Source organism: Diachasma alloeum, unplaced genomic scaffold (genome assembly GCF_001412515.2).
Source record: "Diachasma alloeum isolate Michigan unplaced genomic scaffold, Dall2.0 Dall_scaffold_00213, whole genome shotgun sequence".
Taxonomy (NCBI): domain Eukaryota; kingdom Metazoa; phylum Arthropoda; class Insecta; order Hymenoptera; family Braconidae; genus Diachasma; species Diachasma alloeum.
This window is the reverse complement of record NW_021680378.1, coordinates 1,401,835-1,424,089: the sequence shown is the minus strand read 5'-3', so window position 1 is coordinate 1,424,089 and position 22,255 is coordinate 1,401,835. Positions and strand designations below refer to the sequence as shown.

The window sequence follows — 22,255 nt, the reverse complement described above, 5'->3', positions numbered from 1 at the left end:
GATGAATGAGGAAAACCTGCGGGAGGGAAGAGCTGTTGGACTACACCATTTCGATAATGCGCGTAATTTAGTCCCCTCGGTGAGGGGAAAAACTTTCGGACGAAGTCTCTTCCGGTAGAAAAAAGTTTCCTGCGATGCTTTTCGATGCGTTGAACGCCGGTCGACAACTTTACTGAAGTTGACGACGGTAACGAGGGGTCATGAATAGTGAATGAGCTGGAGCATTTTCTGGGGGGTCCGCACAATACGGTTGGTTCATGGTGGTTTAGTACCAATTCATCTTCAATTTGAGAGAGAACGGACCTGTCACATTAGGCTCAGCGTATTTGGCTAGCGATATCTGGTCAATGATACTTAACTAGTAATTCTTAAAATTCACCTCATTTGTTAAACCGTTCACATTTGCCTCATTTGACCCTTCACAATCACCTCATGATATTCCAGTCTCCGCCCTCTTAAATCCAAATTCAATTTCACTTTTGCTTATCACAAATTACACTCGTGGAGATTCTATCTTCCATCTCGAGTGTGGTCACCTTCATCCCATCATTACTAATGCCACTAGTGATGCTGTCGAGACTAGACGAGAATTATTTTGAAAAGATCATCACGGTCTAAAAAAACACCGAAAGTTTTGGAATGGTCGTAATCTCCAAAGGCATTAGATCGGTGCACCTCGTCACGAACTTGGAAGTATGCATCACGTCTGAATTTTAGTATTTTCTGTTTTCATATGTTTGTCTCAATATCTGTCTCGTCTCATCTCGTGAACTTAAAAAACCGAAAAAGTCGAGATTCAAGCAAGATAAATCCTCCCGGAATTGTGACGAGATGCACCAATCCAATGTCTTTCGAGATTGCGACGTTTCCAAAACTTTCGATGTTTTTCCAGACCGTGATGATCTCTTTAAAATAATTCTCGACTAGTCTCGATGGCATCACTAAATGCCACTCGGAAACGGAATAGGCAACCCCCATAGCATCATGAATAATGAAGCATCGTTATCCGCTGTCGACTAAAGTCATTCAGGCAGGAATTTTAAATTGATGAAGTTTCATGTTTGAAACTCGTCTCACATCAAAGCCCCACTCAACGCAGAATAATAAATGACAGCTGCGGAGTCAGTATTGTACAACAGCTCGATGAGACATGAGTCGAAAAGAATCGCAAGTTGAGAAGAAAAACGTCTTCCCGATAGATAAGAGTTATTTATACTTCACTCTCAATGTTTTAAGCTGTCTTGGTAAAATATTTATAATAAAAAATCATGTCGTCAATGAAATATACTTTTATATCGGGTGAACAACGATGAGTGTCAATCCTTGAGTGCTGTGAGTGCTAATGCTCCAGGAAAATTTGGTGATCGACTCCAACACTTAATGATTAACACTCGCAAGTTGATCAGGTGTAATATATTAAGAACAATGATCATGATCCAGGTATATGGAATCCATACAAGGAGAAGGGGCGCAAGTACTGGCTCTATCAACTGTACATTATGTACTACTGCGTTGTAATAATGATGTTGAGAATACTAACTGTATTGGTGCGGGCACTCAATTCGACAAATTCAACTCAGTTCTTTCAAGAATTCTCATTACTAGCTGTTTTAATCTGTGATGCCATTAAAGGTTTCACATTTATATTCCATCGACCTGAAGTGTTGACGATTCTTGGTATATTCAATTGGGAGCGACACATCTTAGGAACAGAACAAATTAGTAAGTAAATGGTTAAGTCCCAAATTCTAATTCCAATTGTTTTCATGACGGGATGAGATTGAAGGCATAATTATTTTTCGTGAAATCTATTTAGAATACTATAGGAACAAAGTAATAACGACAGCGATGCTGGCGTCAAAGATATTCACCATCGCTGTTGCAATTTTTCTCACGAATTACTTCCTCTTTTATTTCTACGTCATTTGGAAATATTCGGATTATGATGTGAAAAAGTTGCCGATAGGGTAATGTACATATGTTATTCTGATGGAAGAGCCAAGTTGTCATTGAATGTTCCTGATTTGGCGAGAATTCTTTTGATTTTACTTTCAGTTCACCACCTCTTAAATATTGTTTCATACTGACAAACTACTGGGTGGCCCTTGGCATTGATTTTGTGATATTCACTGCCCTGGGATTGAGTGCAGTTTGCCATGATGCTTTCATCATGGGAGTGTTGATTAATCTGATGGGACAGCTGAAGATACTCAATTTTCGGGTAGAGAAGAGCTCCATGACGAATTTGATCAAAAGTTCTGATGAAGAAGTCGAGGAGAATTCCAAGTTTACTCAGTTTGAGTGCGTTGAAAGGGAGTGCAATGATGAGTCTGTAAAGCTTGATCCCAATGAAGAGCTCATCAACTGCATCAGACATCATCAACAGCTTCTAAAGTAAGTTTCTTCTTCTAAAATAATAAATTACCCCGTTTCAACTTGGAAGTTTGAATGGGATTGATCATGATCATTGATCGAACTATTGATGATGTCTACTGCAATTTTCTTTTCAGGATATTAGACATATTCAAACATATATACAACATAGTACTTCTACCTCAATTATCCGTTAGCTTGATATTGATCATCATCAGTGGATTACAAATGATCCTTGTCAGTATTCGCAACATCGCTTATTCGAAGGAACAAAATAAATATTTTATTTCTCATCACTCTTGTTTGAAATTTCATCAAGGTCAAAGACGGAGGGAACCTTGATGGTACACTGGTGGCTGTGGTTTTCTGTATAACAGCTATCATTCAACTTTTTGCGTTCTGTTGGGGTGGCAACATCATCCTCGTTGAGAGTGACAAAACAAGTTTTGCCATTTATTCATCCCAGTGGTATGATCGAGACCTGGTATATCGAAATAATGTTAAAATATTCCTCAGTCTCGTGAGGAACCCTCTCATTGTCAGTGCTGGTGGCCTCTTTGACTTGTCAGCTGTGACTTTCAAAAATGTATACAATTTTTTATTCATTCCGCATCCCATTATGAATTTTTTTTTAAATTTCTTATGAAAACTATTGTTTCTAGATTTTGGCTAAAGCATATTCAGGAGTTGCAGTGCTACAAAATGTACAAGATTAATGGCATTGAATTGGAATTTGAATAGTGTCCTTTTAGGTTAAATAATTCTTTACGAGCGATTGCACGACGAATGAATGAATAAATGTGACACCTTTGAGTCATGAACTTCTCACCATTCAAAACCCTGAGTAATTAATGTCACTCAAAACCCTGATTAATGTAACTCAAAATCCTGATTAATTAATGTCACTCGAAGTAAGAAAAGTGGAAAGGATGAAGTGCTGTTCAAGATGTGCGATATAGATCTCCATTCGTTACGTGTCAGCAGTCACTGAGCACTCATATTTCGTATGTACTTTACGGGCTATCTGTTTAGTGTGAGCAGCCCTGTAAGCAGAGTTAGAGCACTCCAAATTCTTGTCTTTACAATTTCTATCACATAACCTAATCCTCTCTATTTCTAGTCAAACTTATCCTTCGAATGTCCGTCACTTGGATAAACTTTGCTCTAAAACTATACTAGTTGTGAGCGCTTCACTCAATCCGCCTCGTCTGAGCGGACTCTGAGAGCTCATAATATTTGCACTCACAATCTTGCTCACAAAACCTGATATCTCAAATTTAAACTAAAACTCATCGCTTTAATTTTCTTTCATCTTTACTATGAAACTACTATCTATCAGCCCTCGACAGACTGTAAAATAGTTCCTAGAAACTATTGAAGTGAAACAGGCAAATATGAAATATACAATGCACAATAGAGCATCCTCATTCTCCATCAGTCGCACAGTCATTTGAAATTCATGTAACCGTTGCAACTATTAGAAGTTGCAGTCGATAATATCAAAGGGACGCACGACGCAGAATAATAAATTACAGGTATAAACTCAGTATTGCAGAATATCTCGAGCAGTCATCAGTGTTTCAGGGGTTGATATGGGAATGAAAACTATCTTTTCGATAGACCAAAGTTATTTATATTTCAATTTCAAGTGCATGACTTTGATGGGTAAAATGTTTTAAATCGAGTAGCTAGTTGATGAGTCGTACTACACATTGTAAAAATCCAGGTTTGTGGAATCCATATGAGATTGGTGTCAAGTACTGGCTCTATCAAATTTATACAATGTGGATGATAGGTGTTATTCACATAATGAGAACAATGAGTACGTTTTCACGATCACTTACTGCTGATACTCCATTATTTTTCATCCAAGAGAGCTCAATATTCGCTGCCGAAATTGCTGATATAATCAAATGTATTGCTTTCATATATCATCGAGTACAGATATCGGAGTTGTCTAATCTATTCAATTGGGAGAAGCACATGTTGAGTGGTGAAGAACTCAGTGAGGATATTTTAATAATACACCTAATAAACAGGTACTGATTCAAGTCGACGTCGACGTGATTCTAGTCGATTTTCGACATTTTTCTAGTCGAGTGACTTGGACTACTCCAATCCGTATTCTGGAGCTGATATGAGTGAAAAAGTGAATTACTTCAAGAAGAAACGTTTCAAACCATCATTGGTTTGAATCAAGCCGAAAAATTGACTTGAATCAAGTGAAATCAGCCGGAATCAAGTGTGGACTTGCTTCTGACTGATTCAACACAATTTGTTGTGTATATTTTGACATTCAGGGTTGTTGAGGAGATCATTACAAAAAGGGGAGAATCTGGCGAGGCGGTAACCTCTCGCACCAAGTATGCGCTCAGACAAATCAGGTGACCACAATGCTCTGCAGCTAAATTTCCTCAACAACCTTGAAATTTTTTAAGCACATACTGTGGATATTTAAATAATCTTTGTTATCAATAAACTTCATTCAGAAAACCGACGGAATCAAGTACTCAGAGACTCTTTATTTGCATCTAAAACATTTACCATCGTCATCATGATATCCGGAATACAATACTTTGCATTTTACTTCTACTCTGCTTTGATGCAATCTGACCATCAAGTGGAGAGGCTTCCCATGGGGTAAAATCCATTTAATTTTCAACTGCTGTATTGCCTGTTGGATTAATTCTATTCTCACCAACTTTCATTTTAGATCCATACCAATGAAATACTTGATCGTATCCACCAAATTCTGGCCAGTCTTCATTGTGGATTATTTATCAGCTACTGCACTTGGAGTAATTGCTCTTTCTCAAGACGCTTTCTTGATGGGAGTCATGATAAATATAGCAGCGCAATTGAAGATTCTCAATCTTCGACTGGAATACCGTCAGGCTTCGCATAAGTCTAATGACAACTATAGCAGCAATCATCCGAATTTAGGTACTCATTTTGATTGTGTTGTACGGATTCATGATAAACCTGCGACTCTCGAACCAAATGACGAGCTCATCATCTGCATCAAATTTCATCAACAAATTATGAGGTAATACTGCTCACAATGATTGTAACTCAAAATATGTTGAATAATTCTCCTTTTAATTTGTGTGAATGAAGTCGCTTCTATTAATTTTCTCTGCAGGATGTTGAAGCTATTCAAATCAATTTACAGTATTGTACTTCTGCCGCAAATTTTTATAAGTCTGAGTATGACTGTACTTCAGCTACAACTGATTCTGGTCAGTATTGTAGAGACGATGAAATTCTATATGCATAAATTTAATATACAAATTATATTTCAAGGGAGAACATCAGAAAAGTACGGATACCCTCATTGCATCTGTATTTCTTTTTGGAGTTGTGGTACAATTACTAGCATTTTGTTGGGGTGGTAATTTTATTCTCATGGAAAGTGAAAAAACGAGTTATTCGATTTACGCATCACATTGGTACAGCGAAGACAGAGTATTTAGGAATAATTTGAAGATATTCCTTGGAGCTGTGCGCAATCCCCTCACAGTCACTGCAGGTGGTCTCATTGGTTTGACAGCTGAGACGTTTAAAAATGTACTTATACATTACATTTCGGTTGCTTTATTCGACGGTTATATTGATAGTGAGACTTTCCTTTCCTAGAACCCTCGTTTAAACATTGAGAGCTCCTAATTCTTGTTCTCACAATTTTCTCACAATCATTACCACCTTGCAGCTTTCTTGGCCAGAATTCGACTAACCAATAATCCCAGCTGCTCTTGCTGAGCAGAAAGTCAAACTTTTGATCGTATCTTGTGGCACGGTTCTAAGTACGACTAACAAAGATCTAAGATTCTAATTAGTCTAAGTAACTTGAATTGCTGTAGGTCCTTTACCACCAGAAAATTCGCAGACGTAACTGATTTGTGGTCAATATATATGTAAACGAGATATATAAATACCTAAGAGACTGTAAACTACAAATTCAAACAACTTAATCTGTAGTTTACAGTTTTTTCCTTTCGAAAATTACTTAATAGATGGGTTGCATCACTCTAGAACAATAAAAAAAAACTAAGAATGAAGACTTTTGCGTGGATTGCGCGTGCATAGTATCATAGGAGGTGTTCAGTAGTCCTGAATGGGAAAGGGCATCCTGTATATATTTTTTATAGTTCAGCGTTCTCTTCAGACACTCGATCATGTCTGGATAACTACAATGAACCCTTTCTGAAATAAATCGAGGGTCCAACATCGACATTTTCCCCCCAATAATTGTTATTTTTTTGCAGATTCTCTCGAAAGGATATTCGGTTGCTGCTGTATTAAAAAATTTCAATTGACGGAGTGAGAAGCTTCGAAGATGAGAACGATTTAGAACCCGTTCAGTGAAGCCGGCTTCTGACAATCTTCTGAAAATAATTGTGATCAAATCAAGCAACATATTCGATCCACTCCATGCTCCTGTTATGAATTGTATCGCTGTGAAGCTCATCAATAAAGATATTGATTTTACGATGTGGTTGGACTACACTGAATTATTCTGTGCTGCATTAATTCAAAAAGGTAGGAATTAAACTCACTCATATCTTTATTGCTCGAAGGATATTGATTTCCATCAACACCCGTTTCTGAGGGAACTGGCACGGCAGGTAATTTAACTTGTCATGTCTGTTATTTGGTCAATTTTTGTATACGAGCCAGTCCCCCTTTACGAATGCAGAGCAATTCTTAGAATAGTATATTTGTGGGCTGTTGCGACGAAATTTTTCACTCGTGTGGCGTTAGCGGCCGAGCCGAAGACGAATACTCATGCTTCAGATTACAAAACACAGACATCGTACAACACAATCGTTCTTGAGTACGATCACCTCCACGGTATCAGTACTAATGTCACTCTGAAGAGGAATAGGCAACTCCCATTTCATCATGAATAAGCAAGTATCATTACCCCTCACCGGCTGTAAAGTCATTTTAAACTCACAGAGGAATTTAAAACTGAAAAACGTCAATGGTTGAAAGTTGTCTCGCGTAATGAGAGTCATACTCACCGCAGAATAATAAATGACAGCTGTGGAGTCAGTATTGTACAACAGCTCGAGGAGACATGGGTCGTACAGAATCGAAAGTTGAGAAGAAAAATGTCTTCCCGATAGATAAGAGTTACTTATACTTCACTCTCAATGTTTTGAGTTGTCTCGGTAAAATATTTATAATAAACAATCGCATAGTTGACGGAATATATTTTTATATCAATTGAACAATGTGCGAGTATCAATCCTTGAGTGCTGTGAGTGCTGATGCTCAAGGGAAAAATGTTAGTGATCGACTCACGTACTGGATGATTAATACTCACAAATTGGTGAAATGTAATGTATTGAGAAAAATTATCATGATTCAGGCGTTATGCCCCGAAAAGTGGACTATAATTTCCCAAGGCATTCTGAAATAGGGGCAAATGAAAGTGATACATATTTCAGAATCAAATACTAAAATTGATAAATGTAAATAAAAATCAGAAAAAATCAGATATGTGCATTAAAAGACACGTATATTCGCAATAAAAAGTAAGCCAGTGCAACAGCATCAGCAATTTCAGTTATCATAACACCATGCCGATATGAGGCCGAGACATCATGGTCACTCTACGAAATAAATACTCGAGAGACTATTGTCTCTGGGCCAGTAACGTGGCGATAGTCATTATCAGCATTGATCTGATACCTTCTGTATCAGAATGAATGATTTTGATTTTAACTTCGCGGAATTAGATTCAAAATAAAAGAATATTATTTAGTAATTGTTGCGTGTGTATTATTCCAATATTTAACCGAACTCCACTCGCTCGGGACTTAATGTACAATAGGTATATGGAATCCATCCATGGAGAAAGGCCGCAAGTACTGGCTCTATCAAGCCTACACAATCTACTACGTCGTTGTGATAATGATATTGAGAATAATAACCGTATTAGTGCGAGCACTCCATACGACAAATTCAACAGAATTCTCTCAAGAGTTCTCACTGTTAGTTGTGTTAATCTGTGATGCCGCTAAAGGTTTGACTTTCGTATTCCATCGGTCCGATGTGTTGGAGATTCTTGGTATATTCAATTGGGAGAGACACATTTTAGGAACGGAACAAGTTAGTGAGTAAATGATTCGATCCCAAATGTCGCTCCCAATGCTTTCGAATGATTGAATGACCATGCGACCGTAATTATATTTCATGAAATTTATCAAGGATACTATAGGAATAGAGTACTAACAATAGCGATGATGGCGTCAAAGATATTCACCATTGCTGTTGCAATTATCCTTACCCAATACTTCATATTTTACTTCTACGTGATTTGGAAATACTCGGATTATGAAATCGCCAACTTGCCAATAGGGTAATGTATACTTTTTTCATGATTCAGTAGATCTCTTAATGCAACATGATCAATCATTCATTCATTTCCATGTTTTGCTTTACAGTTCACCACCCTTGAAATATTGTTTCGTACTGACAAATTACTGGGTGGCCATAAGCATTGATTTTGTAATATTCACATCACTGGGATTGAATGCAGTTTGTCATGATGCTTTCATCATGGGGGTGTTGATAAATCTGATGGGACAGCTGAAGATACTCAATTTTCGGGTGGAGAAGAGCTCCATGACGAATTTGATCAAGAGTTCTGATGAAGAAATTGAGGAAAATTCCAAGGTCACACAGTTTGAGTGCGCTGAGAGGGAGTCCAGTGATGAATTTGTAACGCTTGATCCTAATGAAGAGCTCATCAACTGCATCAGACATCATCAACAAATTTTAAGGTACTTTTTTTCAACTAAAAAGGACGCCATTCCAGTATAATTGATGATAATCGTCGATAGAGATTTTGCAGATTTCTAATAGAATTTTCTTTTTAGGATATTAGAGATATTCAAACATATTTACAACAAAGTACTTCTACCTCAACTATCGATAAGCTTATTATTGATCATTGTTTGTGGATTACAAATGATTCTAGTCAGTATTCCTGAGCATAATTTTTTCAAGTGAACGCACTAAATGACTCACATCTCGATGACTAATAATTTATGTTTGAAATTTCATCTAGATCAAAGAAGGAGGGAGCCTCGATGGTACACTGGTGGCCTTGGGATTCATGCTCTCAGCTGTCCTTCAACTTTTTGCTTTCTGCTGGGGTGGCAACATCATTCTCGTTGAGAGTGACAAAACAAGCTTTGCCATTTACTCATCTCAGTGGTACGATCGAGACATTGTATATCGAAGTAATGTTAAAATATTTCTCAGTCTCGTGAGAAACCCTCTGGTCGTCAGCGCTGGTGGACTTTTCGACTTATCAGCTGTGACTTTCAAAAATGTACACAACTATCTCGATCACTTACCTTACTCCGAAATTTTCTTCGACGCCTCATCCAAATTCTTGCTTCCAGATTCTAGCGAAAGCTTACTCAGGAGTTGCAGTGCTACAGAATATGGAGGATTAATGACATTGGATTAGCATGGTGATAGTTAAATTGTAGATGAGTTGACTCTCCACCATACAGACCTGATGAATTAATTATGAAGAACTTGAGTTGATGAATTGAAGTATTCAGATTTTAATCCTTCAAGTTGTATATTGTATTGCTGACATAATGAATAATAAATAAATATTTATATCACAATGTACTTCCATGTTATTTAGTTATTTTCCGCCATATGAGCAGAAATTTTTGATAAATATGAGGCAATTTAGCTCACTCATATATTTATGTGACGAACGTTGTAATATCACCGGGTACTGCAGAGTAGGTGAATGAAGTAAACAAGGAGTATTGTGAACAATATTAAATTGCATACATTGGGCATTTCCAAATGACAATAGGTAAACTGTTGCACGAAGCCATGTCTCCTTATAACTGAGTATCCACTCTCCGCTGGAGTAAACAAAGGTCCAGCTGGGCGATACATAATTAAATAGCTTCATTATTAATTCATCGACTAATCATAAAAAAATTACGATACACTTGCATAAACGAAGATGGTTGCAACATTACGCGGGGAACACGCGACTTAGAATAATAAATGACAGTTATAGAAGAACATCTCGAACAAGGATGAGTACCAGAGGAACTGACACGAGAAAAGAGCAGGTCTTCCCGATAATTTTATGTAGAATTCGTAATTTTATGTCTTGTCTACCATGCAATAATAGTTCTTCTCTACGTTACCACAAGATGTTATCACGAGACATTGAAAGAATGATGATGATTCAGGTATATGGAACCCGTATGAAGAAGGGCTCAAGTACTGGCTGTATGGGATCTACTCGACGTACTTCGTTAGTGCAGTGATGATAACGAGAGTTCTGGGCCTAGCAGTCCGAGCAATCACGGGTAAAAGTGCATCTCAATTACTCCAGGACTTCTCATTCCGGGCTGTTGAGGCAGCTGACAGTCTTAAAGGAATTGCTTTCCTGATTCATCGAATTGAAGTGCTGGAGTTATCCAAGACGTTCAACTGGGAGAGACAGTTGTTAACTATGAGACAGATAAGTATGTTGATCACTGGGGTTCGTGGAAAATAGCAACAGTTCAATTTTTTTCACAGTGTCAAATATTACGGGAAATATTGAGAGTCAGATATCTGGTCGCAACTATCAAAGGCAAAAGGTTGAAAGTCAAATGTCAATTCGTCATAATTTTATCGTCTTTCAGCACAATACCGGAACGAAGTGCTCACAAATTCCTTGAGTGCGTCCAAAAAATTCACCATCATCATCATCATTGCTCTGATACAATACTTCACATTGGACTTCTATATGACGCTGTGTCAGTCAGATTATAAAGTGGACAATTTGGCCATCAGGTAATGTATTTGTCTGTATTCCTCCACATGATCACGAACCCTTAGACCGAGTTATGTTGACTTGCTCATTCCTCTCCAGATCCACACCTTTGAGATATTTTTTCATATTGAGTAATTTCTAGGTGGCTTTCATATGCGATTATGTGACATTCACTTCCCTCGGATTGGTTGCCGTTTGTCATGACTCGATCATTATGTCAGTGGTGATTAATATAACAGCCCAATTGAGACTACTCAATTTTCGATTGGAAAACTGTCACATGACTACATTTACTATCACCAATGATAAACAGTGGTAAATTGATCTACGATTTATCAACTAATGTTTTCTCACGCATCATCAAGTCACCTGACTTATTCATTTGTATGAAGTATAATGTGTTGATGGTTTCTGCAAGATAAAAGCAAGTCTAGCCCTTCATTTTACTTGTTACATTCTTGTAACAAGTAAAATATATTGTCTTTCCATGAATTTCCTTTTCAGGATGGTGAACATCTTCAAAAACATGTACAACAAAGTTCTTCTGCCCCAGCTACTCAATAGTTTATTATTAATCACTATATCTGGGTTACAAATGATTTTGGTCAATATCATCACACTCTAGAAGAGCCTCACTGATTTTCTAGTATTGACAGCTTTTCTGAATTTCCTTCAAGGGTCAGCAAGGAAATCTCACCAATTCCCTCATAGCATGTGGATTTTTGATTCTGGTAACATTTCAATTACTAGCCTTCTGCTGCGTTGGTAATTATATCTTAGTCGAGAGTGTCAAGACGAGTTATTCACTCTATGCAGTACACTGGTACAACAAGGACCGAATATTTCGGAATAATCTCAAGATATTCCTTGGAGCTGTCAGGAATCTCTTGATAGTCAGTGCAGGTGGTGTCGTAAATTTGACAGCTGAAACCTTCAAAAATATGAATTTCTCATATGCTTTAATAGTTAATGGCCATTTTGGTTTCGGCTGATGATATTTCTTGATTACAGATTCTCACAAAAGCATACTCGGGAGTGGCAGTGTTGAAGAATGTCAGTGATTGATCAGATATAATTTTCATACTCACCTTTAGCCCGAATAAGTAGATAATATAAATGCGACGATGATTTCTGAATATGTGAATCTAAAGACATTGACAAACACGATTTCTCTACGACAACTCATTTACACTTATTCTGGAGAAAATTCACTAATAAATATGATTCAATAGTACAAAATAATTTGATCAGTGATGATTAATTGATGACGATTACCTACGAGTCTATCAGCTCCCGGAATTCATAGAAAATAGATGAACGCTAAACATATCCTCACCTTTGGGAATACAGGTTGGAAATGAATAGACGATGAAAAGTCGGAGAGATCTCCACTGTTTATTCACTCATGACCAAATCCGCACCAGTCCTTATCCAATACTGAAGAGAATCAGGGATTTCCTTCAGACAGGCCTTTTATTTCCAAATGAATATTCGACTGGATTAATAAATTTGACTGCAAAAATGTGAATTGGCTGAAGGCCTACACCTGGCGCGGCCTGAGTCAAGGGCTGCCAGGGCTCAAGAAAATCTCTTAATTCACTAATTTTGTTCGACTATATTAATAATTGATTGGGCGCCAGTAAGTTTATCGTTAACTAACAACGTTTTCCCGACTTAGCTCAGGGAGTTTTTTTTATCGTTATTTTACATCGCTTCGACCCGGTTAGGGTATACTGTGATGATGATCAAGACTTTAAATGGTTAGATCGCACAATTCTACCCGGCCGGGATTTGAACTCGGAACCTTTCGCATGTGAGGCAATGAACTTACCCACTGCGCCAAGCCACCGGGCAAGCTCAGGGAGTGTAAGTTGGGAGACCCAAAACTGGAGAGATTCGACAGAGAGAGAAGGAAATTAGGCAAGAATATTAATAAATAGTTACTCACTGTTTTACGTCGACTAATACTCTTGGTTTATTCAACAGGAACCTCAAAAATGGTCTTGGAAATCGACCCTTTCCCACAATATAAAAACACTTGGAAAAAACAATACAAAATATGGACAAATTGAATAAATGACAATAATGACTTATGATAAATAAATTAATGTTCGACAAATAACTTGAAATAATTCCCTAAAGCAGCTCGTGAGACCTCTGAGAGCAAGGAAAATTGTATCGACACGAAGGGAAAAATAATATCTCCTGTTTCAACCTCATGGCACTTATAAATAATAAAAAATCACCCATAGAATTTTCAATAGACGTTCAATGAAATCCATTAGATTTTTCCATGCTTGTGGTGATCTTCCACTCGCACATATGTCCTCCGAAGCCAAGCACTAGAATTTCTCTCATACTTCACCCTCCGTGTCGAACCAAAAACTAGATGTTCATCGATCTATGATTGATCACTGCGCCGCAGTAGCTGCGTTTCCCCACTCCAGCTGAAACGAGTTCGAAATACCAGTTGTACATAGTTGAGTTGACTCATATCTCATGCATTGGTGGGTTATAAAAAATTTATCAGCGTGATCGACGATTCTCCCTATAAGTGGGAACCTAAACCCAGAATAATAGATGACAGCCGGAGTCTCAATACTACTGAACATCTTGATCAGACATGAGCCCTACTACTACGGAACTTACCGTGAAACAAAACCACGTCTTTCCACTGACCAAAAGTTATTTAGCCTTCAATTTCAAGTGGTTGACGATACTCGGTAAAAAAAACAAATCACCAAATTGCGCGCAATAAGGATAACACAACTCCTAAAATTGTTGCACGACAAATGAATGTTCATAATTATTTAGGCATATGGAACCCATACAAGAAGGGACTCAAGTACTGGATTTACCAGGGTTATTGGACTTATGTAATTACTGTGGTGATGGCAGCAAGACTGATGACCCTGTTGGTGAGAACACTCATAGCTGAAGATGCCGCAACATTGCTCAATGAGTTCTCGCTCCTCGCGGTGGAACTCGTTGATACACTCAAGTATATCGCTCTCGTAGTTCATGAGAAAGAAGTGATCGAGTTGTCTGAGGCATTTAATTGGGAGAGGCATCTGCCCGGGGCAGAACGATTCAGTAAGTATTGTCGATTAAAAATCGTATAATGAAGCTACATCGACGTTTCGACGCAAACCCGAAAAACAATCCCATAAATTAATTAATGATTGTTACTGTTCGTGTTGAATACAAAAGAAATTAAAAATAATTGTTATGGACTTTATTCAGAGCATTACAGGAATAAAGTGGTTACCAAAGCTCTGAGTGCCTCTAGAACATTCACCATTGCGATCATGATAGCTCTCGTAGAATACTATCCATTCTACTACTACTCCATTTTGACTCATTCTGATTACAAAGTGGAAAAATTGCCTGTGGGGTAGTGTATCCGGCTGTTCTGAACTCTTTTGGTTTTCAGAATCCACCATATTGCTGTCATTTTTTTAGATCCGTACCTCTTAAATACTGTTTTATAACATCAAATTTCTGGATGGCTTTCATTTTCGATTGGTTCACATGCACCTGGCTGGGTCTGCTGGCTGTCTGCGAGGATGCTCTCATAATGGCGGTACTGATAAACATGACTGCACAATTGGAAATACTCAATTATCGATTGGAAAGATGTCACTTGACAACTTACGTGCTCAATGATGATGAAGAGTATTACGAAAGTTCCCATACCTCATTTGAATACTTCGAAGCACAATCCGGAATATCTTCGGTTGATAATCCAGTTGTTGATCCGAATGAGGAGCTCATCAATTGTATAAAATTTCATCAACACATCAAAAGGTAATGACCACATAATCATTACCGGATAATTAATTCATACCAATAATTTCATTCACGTCTTCTTTAGAATGTTGAAACTATTTGGGACTATTTTTGACAAAGCACTTCTGCCCCAGCTGTTCACAAGTTTGTTATTAATTACTTTGCTACTATTACAAATGATATTGGTCGGTATTTTCATGCACTGCTCCAACTCATTCAATGACCTAACCATCTCGGGATCGCTCCACCGGAGAGGGGCCGCCGTCTTGCGTTAGTCCGCACTACCACAAAATGGCGAAGAGTGAGGTCATTCAATGGGTTGAACAATTTTCCTGCTGCTCTCTACGTACAATATTTATCGAATTATTTTCCAAGGGTCAACAAGGGAATCTTTTGGATTCAATAATTGCAATGGCCTTTCTGTTCTGCGTCTTGCTCCAATTATTAGCATTCTGTTTCGGTGGTAATTTCGTCCTAGTCGAGAGCGACAGAACAGGCAGTTCATTGCACGCATCACACTGGTACGACATGGACATCACATTTCGGAAGAATATGAAAATATTTCTCGGTGCTGTTAGAAATCCCATGATAGTCAGTGCTGGTGGTCTTGTTGATCTGTCAGCTGAGACATTCAAAAATGTGAATATTTATTCACTCATTCATTACTCACCGCGTTAGTATTTTTTGATTATGAGTGAATATATTTTACAGCTACTTACAAAGGGATACTCAGGAGCAGCGGTATTGCAGAATGTTAGCGGTTAAGGGATTCCACCGCATTACAATTCATAGTCGTAGTCATCTTATTCCATAGGATCAATTAGCAATCATGATATGTCCAACACTCCTATCATATGTTGTATTTAAAATCAGATCAGCAAAAATAAAAATTGATGTTCTGTCCAAAAAATAATGAAGCAATGCTCGTGGATGATTTTCCCGGAGGAATTCTGAACACTCAATAGATCTCAGATAGAATTTCCGTCAACGGATCACAGACTGAAAATAATTTCTTGGTCCCACAGCGCACCTCCCACATGCGAGTCGAACTGAAAATACTTATCCCATGCATAGTGGAGTATGCGCATTCTCCGTCAGTTGAATATTCATATTGAATAGCTGAGTGAGGTTGAAAAAAAAAAACTTTTTCCTCTCTAAAGGTACTTTGATATTATCGAAGAGACACGCAATGCGGAATAATAAATGAAAGTTGTAAGCTTAGTACTGTGAAGTCTTCTAAGACAACATGAGTAATACGAAATCTAACATGAGAGAGAATGTCTTCCCGATAGACAAGAGTTATTTATACTTCAATCTCAACGTTTTATCTGTGATGGGTAAAATAATTCTGTAATTAATCTGTTATGAGTATCAGGCTCGCCCCACGGCGTTGTCCTATCTCTGGTGCCTATCGCGGCTCCTAGCAATAATAGGTTTAAGAACATTCATGATCATTCAGGTATATGGAATCCTTGGGAAGAAGGATACAAACACTGGATTTACAAGATTTACGAGTGGTACGTGATTATTGTGATCATGGTGATGAGACTCACAGCAATACTTGTCCGAGGAATCAGCGCTGAGGACACAACCCAATTCCTCCAAGAGTTCTCGTTGCTTGCGGTCGAAGCTGCTGATACCATCAAGTACATAGCTTACATATTTCATCGACAGCAAGTGTTGGAGCTTTGCAGTGCATTCAATTGGGACAGACACTTGGCTGGAACAGAAGAAATAAGCACGTCAAATGTTAATTAACTGGGGGAAGTTCGATCATCTAATCTTATGATCTCATTGCAGCACAATTTCGTAACAAAGTACTCACGAACTCTCTGAGCGCATCGAAAACATTCACCATCGCTATAGTAATAGCTGTCATTTTGTACTACTGTTTCTATTACTATGCTGCTCTTGGCTACTCCGAGTATAAACTTGAAAAGCTACCTATACGGTAAGCCCCAAATCATATTCGTCATGCAATGACTCACCTGAGGATATTCCAATGGAGCTTTAATTTTTTAGAACCGTTCCATTAAAGTATTGCTTCATACTGACCAATTTCTGGGTGGCCTTTATCTGCGATTACATAACATTTACTTGGCTTGGACTGATAGCTGTTACTCACGATGCTTTTATCATGGCATTGATGATAAACATAACGGCGCAATTGGAAATTCTGAATTTTCGGTTGGAGAAATGTCACATCGAGATTTTCGAGCTCTCTGATGACTATAAAAACCATGAACAATCAAAATTGATTCATTTTGAATCCGTTGAGAGGGAGATGCATGATAAATCAGTGGCTCTCGATCCAAATGCCGAGCTCATCAACTGCATCAGATTTCATCAACATATTATCAAGTATTTCTCATATTTTTATTTATGTGTGCATGGAAACGAATAGACAGCAATTATTACATAATCATTATTTGAAACAGTTTGTTTCTCCTCGTGCAAGATCAGAATTTTGAAGATCGGTCAAGTAGGATGAATTCCCCTGTAATCAGAACTGATTTTCTCTTTAGGATGCTGAATACGTTCAGAACAATATACGACAAAGCACTTCTGCCGCAGCTGCTCATAAGTTTGCTTTTGGTCTCCATGTCTGCTCTGCAAATGATACTGGTCCGCACTATGTCTGGAGCTAATCATCACCGGCATGTGACTACTGTCATTAAGCCGTGATTTGATTTTCCAGGGTCAACAAGGAAATCTCAGTGATTCAGTGGGTGCCCTTGTATTCTTGATCGCTTGTATACTTCAACTACTGGCGTTCTGTTGGGGTGGTAACATCATTCTGGTTGAGAGTGAGAAAACGAGTTATTCACTGTACGCTTCACACTGGTATTATCGGGACACAACATTTCGAAATAATGTGAAAATATTTCTCGGTGCCATCAAGAATCCTCTGATTGTCAGTGCCGGTGGTCTTGTTGATCTGTCAGCCGAGACCTTCAAAAATGTAGGAAACTCATCAGTTGTTCCTTCATCTTGTCATGCCTGAAATTTTGAAAAAAGTTCCTCGTTACAGATTCTCACTAAGGGATATTCAGCATCAACGGTCCTGAAAAATACAGCTTGATGAGTTACTTCACGTTGGAACTCTAGTCGTCGCTTAGGCTGAAAGATTTCTCATCATCCTCTACTAATACTGTCTTAAATTATTTCAACAACTCCAATATGTCATCCGTTTATCACTGTAGTATAATTTATATTTTCCGAATGTCATTAGTAAATTGAAAGCATAGTTGATGAATGTAATTCGCTGAGTTTAGAGTGGTTCAAAGTTGACGCTTTTGAGGGATTGTTGAGGCACTTTACATGAGGTATATTGGAGTTATATTGAGTGAATCTCACCTATTGTATTTGATGCTTCTTCTATGGTAGCTATAACAATGGACCAGCTTTACTCATTATCTGTAGACTCATTATTCATCGGCTCCCAACTGTCAACTTTGTCACAGCGAAGTGCTGAGCAGCACATCAGCTAACATGCATTATGAAGCATTGCTATGTATTATTCATCACTATCATTCTTCATTCATAGCAAAGACGTGTATTATTCATAAAATAATTGCGAGGAACCATTAGTTCACTTATAACGTTGCATAGCTTTCGTCAAAGAATCACGCGATGCAGAATAATAAATTGTAGTTCCTGGCGCAGTATTACAGAACATCTGGACAACGCAGGATCGCTCCGACATTCGACATGGAAAAGAATAATATTTTTCCGATAGACAAAAGTTATTTGCACTTCAGCTTGAAGTGTTTGAGCTTTCTCGGTAAAAATAATTCAACGAATTCATTAATTCTTGCATTTCGCTGCATAATACGGAAATGGTTCAAATTAGACATTAAATATTTCTTCATTATGGAGTGATCTCTGAATGGAAGAATGAAAGAAGTGGTTTCCAGAAACTGTCCTCTGACGATTTTCCTAAACAATTTATCCACAAGATGATTCTGTAATTAATCTGATGTCATATGATGACTTGAACTATTTCACAGCACCTGAATTCCATTGTCAGATGTCCAATGAATATTAATGATGATCTAGGCGTATGGAACCCCTACAAAAAGGGACTCAAGTACTGGATTTATCAAGCTTATTGGGCATATGTAGTCAATGTAATAATGGCTATGAGACTGATGAACACAATCGTGCTACTGATAAATGCCGAGAATTCACTACAATTCCTTCAACAATTTTCGTTGTTCTGTGTGATAACCGCTAATATCATCATATATATTGCCTTCTTATCTCATCGAGTCGAAGTGTGGAAATTGGCTGGATCATTCAATTGGGAAAGATACTTACCTGGCACTGAAGAAATTAGTGAGAATGTTACTGAGTATATGCATGTCTCTTCAACTGGGTGACATTTCGGAGAATCTATCTCAAATTTTTTTAAAACATCAACGATCAAAATATTGGAGTTTAAAAATTCATACAGAAGGAATAAACCATACGAAATGATAACAAATCATTAGTACTGAGTTATTATTGAATTCAGTAGCGAAGTGGTAAAACGCTTTAAGTCGACTTATCCCAGTTGAGTATTTGAGGAATATTTGGGATTCTAAGGGAGATAGCGAAATTTTCGTAATTACATTTGTTGTACCTCTCAATCGGCTCTACAAATAAGGTTATAACAAAAATTTTGCTATCCTCCTCAGATTCCGAGATATTCATTGAAAACTGGTGAACAGTCAAAATTGACTTGTACCGTACTACCACTTCGCTACTGAATTAGGAGTCTTTTACAAAGGGTTTTCGGAAAAAATGAGTAGTTGTTGCATTGATTAGGCTAGGTTTATTTATTACACTGCAACAAGAAAAAAAAGAACGAAAAAATTTCTGCTAATTATTACAACTGTAGTAGTCTAAATACAGTTAGTTGACATGTTGTACTTAGAACATCGTAGTTGAAAGGTTGCCTATTTGAAAAGACACGCCACCGAATTGAATTATAATTTTTATTATTTTTTTCCAGCACACTATCGAAACAGAGTGCTCGCAAACGGATTGAGAACGTCCAAAACATTCACCATGTCCATTGGCTTCGCTGTAATCCCATACTTCATATTTTCATACTACGCTATTTTCTGTGAAGCTGATTATGAAGTGGGAATAATTTTCAACTCTTGGATTCTGTTCATTCACGAAATGCATTCAACTCGTGTCTTCCAATTTTTAGAGTTGCACCGATGAAATATTCCTTAATACTTACGAATTTCTGGGTAGCTTTTGTTATAGACTACATATATTTCGTTGTTCTTGGCCTAATTGCCGTTATTCACAATGCTTTCATTATGTCCGTCATGATAAATGTCAAGGGCCAATTTAAGATACTGAATTTTCGGTTGGAACGATGTCACATGACAACGTGTAAAATTCGTGATGATGCCGAAAATAATGAGGATTCAGATGTCGTTCATTTTGAATATGTTGAAAGGAAAATCAGTGATGAATCATTATCTCTGAATCCAAATGAACAGCTTATTAATTGTATCAAACTCCATCAACAAATTTTAAGGTAATTTTACTCATAAACATTTTATGAGAATGTGGAACTCAAGTGTTTTACTCAATCTTCTTTCAGGATTTCTCAGCTATTCAAAAACATTTATGACAATGTTCTTCTACCCCAGTTACTCATCAGTTTGCTACTCATCACCGTCCCCCTATTACAGATGGTTTTGGTCAGTCATTTGACACTCTTTCGTAAAATACAAATAAATGATCACTCTCACGTTCACTTCCATCCCATATTACCTCAGTAGCAATTTCATCGGGTTGAAATAGTAGTCTAGTCAATCTAGTCCGTTTGTCCATGGAAACTCAAAAATAAAACTTCTGCCGAAAATAGAAAATACTGGGGTGCTCAGAAAATTCCCCTGAGATTTAATTGTTTTTAACCCGTCAGCACTCGCGCTATATGACTTTCTCTTGCAAAAATTTTCAGAGTAGAGGGAACATAGTCAGAAAATTGAGATTTGGGACTGAAACTTTTTGATTGCCTCTATCCCTCTTTCCTCTGGGGTCAATAAAAACCGTCTAGCATGTTTCAATAAATTATAAAAAAATATTTGTCATTAGGCCCGATAAACCGCGATCGAACCGAGCTTTACCACTTCGCTCGGTTCGATCGCGGTTTTTGGGCCCAATGACATAAAATATCGTATGTCACACGGCGATAAAAGTATTATCTGACGAATGTGAGTATAATCCTCGCCTTCGGCTCGAATTATAAAGCCACATTCGCCAGATAATACTTTTATTGCCTGATGACATAATCTACTGTTTATTGAGCTCGGACGAGGAGCGAGTGAGATTTTCTTGTGGCGCCAGTAAAGTCGTGTGGTTCGCTCATATCGAGTGGTTCCGTGAGGCGTTCGGTGATACTCGACAACTAAACCCATGCATTGATCTCTATACCAGGGATGGGCAACCTCCAGGTAGTCGAGAGTAACCGGCCATAAACTTCATTGCACTCCAATTATGAGGATCTGCATAGGGTCTGAGTGGGGGGTGTCATGTCTCTGCGCACGGAACGCATCAAGCAGCAGGGTCTCTAACTATTGGCGCGCTAAGAAAAAAAATATACAGTGCGCGCAACCGAAAAAAATGCCAATATAAAAAAGAATAAAATAGACATCCATATTTCGATTGAAATGAAAATATATTCTCATAATTGTTCTTGTACATCCGTAAAACAATACATACATACACACAAGCCGACATAGGCACATACAGACATTTTCCATGTACATGAAATCTTTACATTTCCAAGCTTTTTAATAATTTTCAGACAAAATTGAACAAGGATAAATTTAATGGAATAAATTTTTTCCCTACTCTTGGCCAGCATTTTTCGTGCTGCTCAATGGAAACTACGGGAAGGTGGTAGGCATCTTCCATCAGGAAGGGAAAGGAGATTGGGAGGGAAGGATAATAGGAAAGACACTGGAGAAATGGGGAAAAAGTCGAGATGAAAAATAATATTTTGCATTAAACCGAGCTATTGAAAATTCAAGTATATGATAAATGTCTCACTGTGCTCCCCATTTCTCTATGCGAAAAAAATTAATGGGAATTTTGAGCCACCATGGATAGAGCCTGTTTCTTCAAGTCCGGATTATAACTACTTGATGCTACTAATAACGATTCGGTTAAATTTGAATCACTCAAGTGTCCGTTCTGAAGATTTAATTATATAAAATTATACCTCCCTCTCATAAAGGGAAGAGGTAGGTGGTATTATAGTTGCACCCC

At 37.8% G+C, this 22,255-nt stretch overlaps 7 protein-coding genes across 8 annotated transcripts in view; all 7 read left to right on the top strand.

The window, feature by feature from the left end:
- The first annotated feature begins 924 nt into the window (after positions 1–924).
- On the top strand, positions 925–3,188 carry LOC107037041 (odorant receptor 33c). The gene is made up of 7 exons (XM_015255360.1): positions 925–1,244; positions 1,441–1,722; positions 1,817–1,967; positions 2,056–2,394; positions 2,511–2,610; positions 2,693–2,959; positions 3,036–3,188. The coding sequence occupies exons 1-7, from the start codon at positions 1,151–1,153 to the stop codon at positions 3,087–3,089; spliced, it is 1,287 nt and encodes a 428-aa protein (XP_015110846.1). The 5' UTR covers positions 925–1,150; the 3' UTR covers positions 3,090–3,188.
- Positions 3,189–3,942: 754 nt separating this feature from the next.
- LOC107037010 (odorant receptor 33b) lies at positions 3,943–6,712 on the top strand. Its single transcript, XM_015255317.1, has 7 exons — positions 3,943–4,038; positions 4,100–4,378; positions 4,863–5,013; positions 5,087–5,419; positions 5,516–5,612; positions 5,677–5,940; positions 6,639–6,712. The coding sequence occupies exons 1-7, from the start codon at positions 3,966–3,968 to the stop codon at positions 6,687–6,689; spliced, it is 1,248 nt and encodes a 415-aa protein (XP_015110803.1). The 5' UTR covers positions 3,943–3,965; the 3' UTR covers positions 6,690–6,712.
- A 736-nt stretch (positions 6,713–7,448) lies between these two features.
- On the top strand, positions 7,449–9,984 carry LOC107037008. The gene is made up of 7 exons (XM_015255315.1): positions 7,449–7,547; positions 8,213–8,494; positions 8,590–8,740; positions 8,826–9,164; positions 9,261–9,360; positions 9,452–9,718; positions 9,792–9,984. Exons 1-7 carry the CDS (start codon positions 7,454–7,456, stop codon positions 9,843–9,845), a joined length of 1,287 nt encoding a protein of 428 aa, XP_015110801.1. The 5' UTR covers positions 7,449–7,453; the 3' UTR covers positions 9,846–9,984.
- A 473-nt stretch (positions 9,985–10,457) lies between these two features.
- On the top strand, positions 10,458–12,253 carry LOC107036995. The gene is given in 7 exon segments (XM_015255302.1): positions 10,458–10,521; positions 10,617–10,895; positions 11,058–11,208; positions 11,288–11,500; positions 11,618–11,792; positions 11,866–12,127; positions 12,198–12,253. Coding segments are annotated over 7 exon segments (1,200 nt in total).
- Positions 12,254–13,806: 1,553 nt separating this feature from the next.
- Positions 13,807–15,814, top strand: LOC107037009 (odorant receptor coreceptor). The gene is made up of 7 exons (XM_015255316.2): positions 13,807–13,911; positions 14,003–14,281; positions 14,432–14,582; positions 14,651–14,995; positions 15,063–15,162; positions 15,353–15,616; positions 15,689–15,814. Exons 1-7 carry the CDS (start codon positions 13,812–13,814, stop codon positions 15,740–15,742), a joined length of 1,293 nt encoding a protein of 430 aa, XP_015110802.1. The 5' UTR covers positions 13,807–13,811; the 3' UTR covers positions 15,743–15,814.
- A 408-nt stretch (positions 15,815–16,222) lies between these two features.
- On the top strand, positions 16,223–18,328 carry LOC107037012 (odorant receptor 47b). The gene is made up of 7 exons (XM_015255318.1): positions 16,223–16,314; positions 16,437–16,715; positions 16,778–16,928; positions 17,000–17,338; positions 17,503–17,602; positions 17,676–17,939; positions 18,009–18,328. Exons 1-7 carry the CDS (start codon positions 16,224–16,226, stop codon positions 18,057–18,059), a joined length of 1,275 nt encoding a protein of 424 aa, XP_015110804.1. The 5' UTR covers position 16,223; the 3' UTR covers positions 18,060–18,328.
- Positions 18,329–18,688: 360 nt separating this feature from the next.
- LOC107037058 (odorant receptor 59b-like) overlaps positions 18,689–22,255 on the top strand; it is a 6,152-nt gene continuing 2,585 nt past the window's right edge. The window contains exons 1-5 of one of the 2 annotated variants that reach the window (XM_015255378.1): positions 18,689–18,761; positions 19,037–19,315; positions 19,974–20,111; positions 20,162–20,516; positions 20,583–20,682. In XM_015255378.1, the coding sequence (XP_015110864.1) occupies positions 18,689–18,761; positions 19,037–19,315; positions 19,974–20,111; positions 20,162–20,516; positions 20,583–20,682 (945 nt within the window). Of the gene's footprint in view, positions 18,762–19,036; positions 19,316–19,973; positions 20,134–20,161; positions 20,517–20,582; positions 20,683–22,255 lie in introns of both variants that reach the window. The other variant, XM_029126036.1, reaches the window with a different exon arrangement.

Bases quoted from the DNA above. Each gene is read 5' to 3' on its own strand.
- LOC107037009 (XM_015255316.2), top strand. From the start codon at position 13,812: ATGAGCCCTACTACTACGGAACTTACCGTGAAACAAAACCACGTCTTT. The intron at 14,583-14,650 runs GTAGTGTATCCG...TCATTTTTTTAG, and splicing joins GTGGAAAAATTGCCTGTGGG to ATCCGTACCTCTTAAATACT. The intron at 15,163-15,352 runs GTCGGTATTTTC...TTATTTTCCAAG, and splicing joins TACTATTACAAATGATATTG to GGTCAACAAGGGAATCTTTT.
- LOC107037008 (XM_015255315.1), top strand. From the start codon at position 7,454: ATGGGTCGTACAGAATCGAAAGTTGAGAAGAAAAATGTCTTCCCGATA. The intron at 8,495-8,589 runs GTGAGTAAATGA...AAATTTATCAAG, and splicing joins TTTAGGAACGGAACAAGTTA to GATACTATAGGAATAGAGTA. The intron at 8,741-8,825 runs GTAATGTATACT...TTTGCTTTACAG, and splicing joins ATCGCCAACTTGCCAATAGG to TTCACCACCCTTGAAATATT.
- LOC107037012 (XM_015255318.1), top strand. From the start codon at position 16,224: ATGAGTAATACGAAATCTAACATGAGAGAGAATGTCTTCCCGATAGAC. The intron at 17,339-17,502 runs GTATTTCTCATA...TTTTCTCTTTAG, and splicing joins TTTCATCAACATATTATCAA to GATGCTGAATACGTTCAGAA. The intron at 17,940-18,008 runs GTAGGAAACTCA...TCCTCGTTACAG, and splicing joins CAGCCGAGACCTTCAAAAAT to ATTCTCACTAAGGGATATTC.
- LOC107037010 (XM_015255317.1), top strand. From the start codon at position 3,966: ATGGGAATGAAAACTATCTTTTCGATAGACCAAAGTTATTTATATTTC. The intron at 4,039-4,099 runs GTAAAATGTTTT...GTAAAAATCCAG, and splicing joins CAAGTGCATGACTTTGATGG to GTTTGTGGAATCCATATGAG. The intron at 4,379-4,862 runs GTGAGGATATTT...AACTTCATTCAG, and splicing joins GTTGAGTGGTGAAGAACTCA to AAAACCGACGGAATCAAGTA.
- LOC107037041 (XM_015255360.1), top strand. From the start codon at position 1,151: ATGAGTCGAAAAGAATCGCAAGTTGAGAAGAAAAACGTCTTCCCGATA. The intron at 1,968-2,055 runs GTAATGTACATA...TTTTACTTTCAG, and splicing joins GTGAAAAAGTTGCCGATAGG to TTCACCACCTCTTAAATATT. The intron at 2,611-2,692 runs GTCAGTATTCGC...AATTTCATCAAG, and splicing joins GTGGATTACAAATGATCCTT to GTCAAAGACGGAGGGAACCT.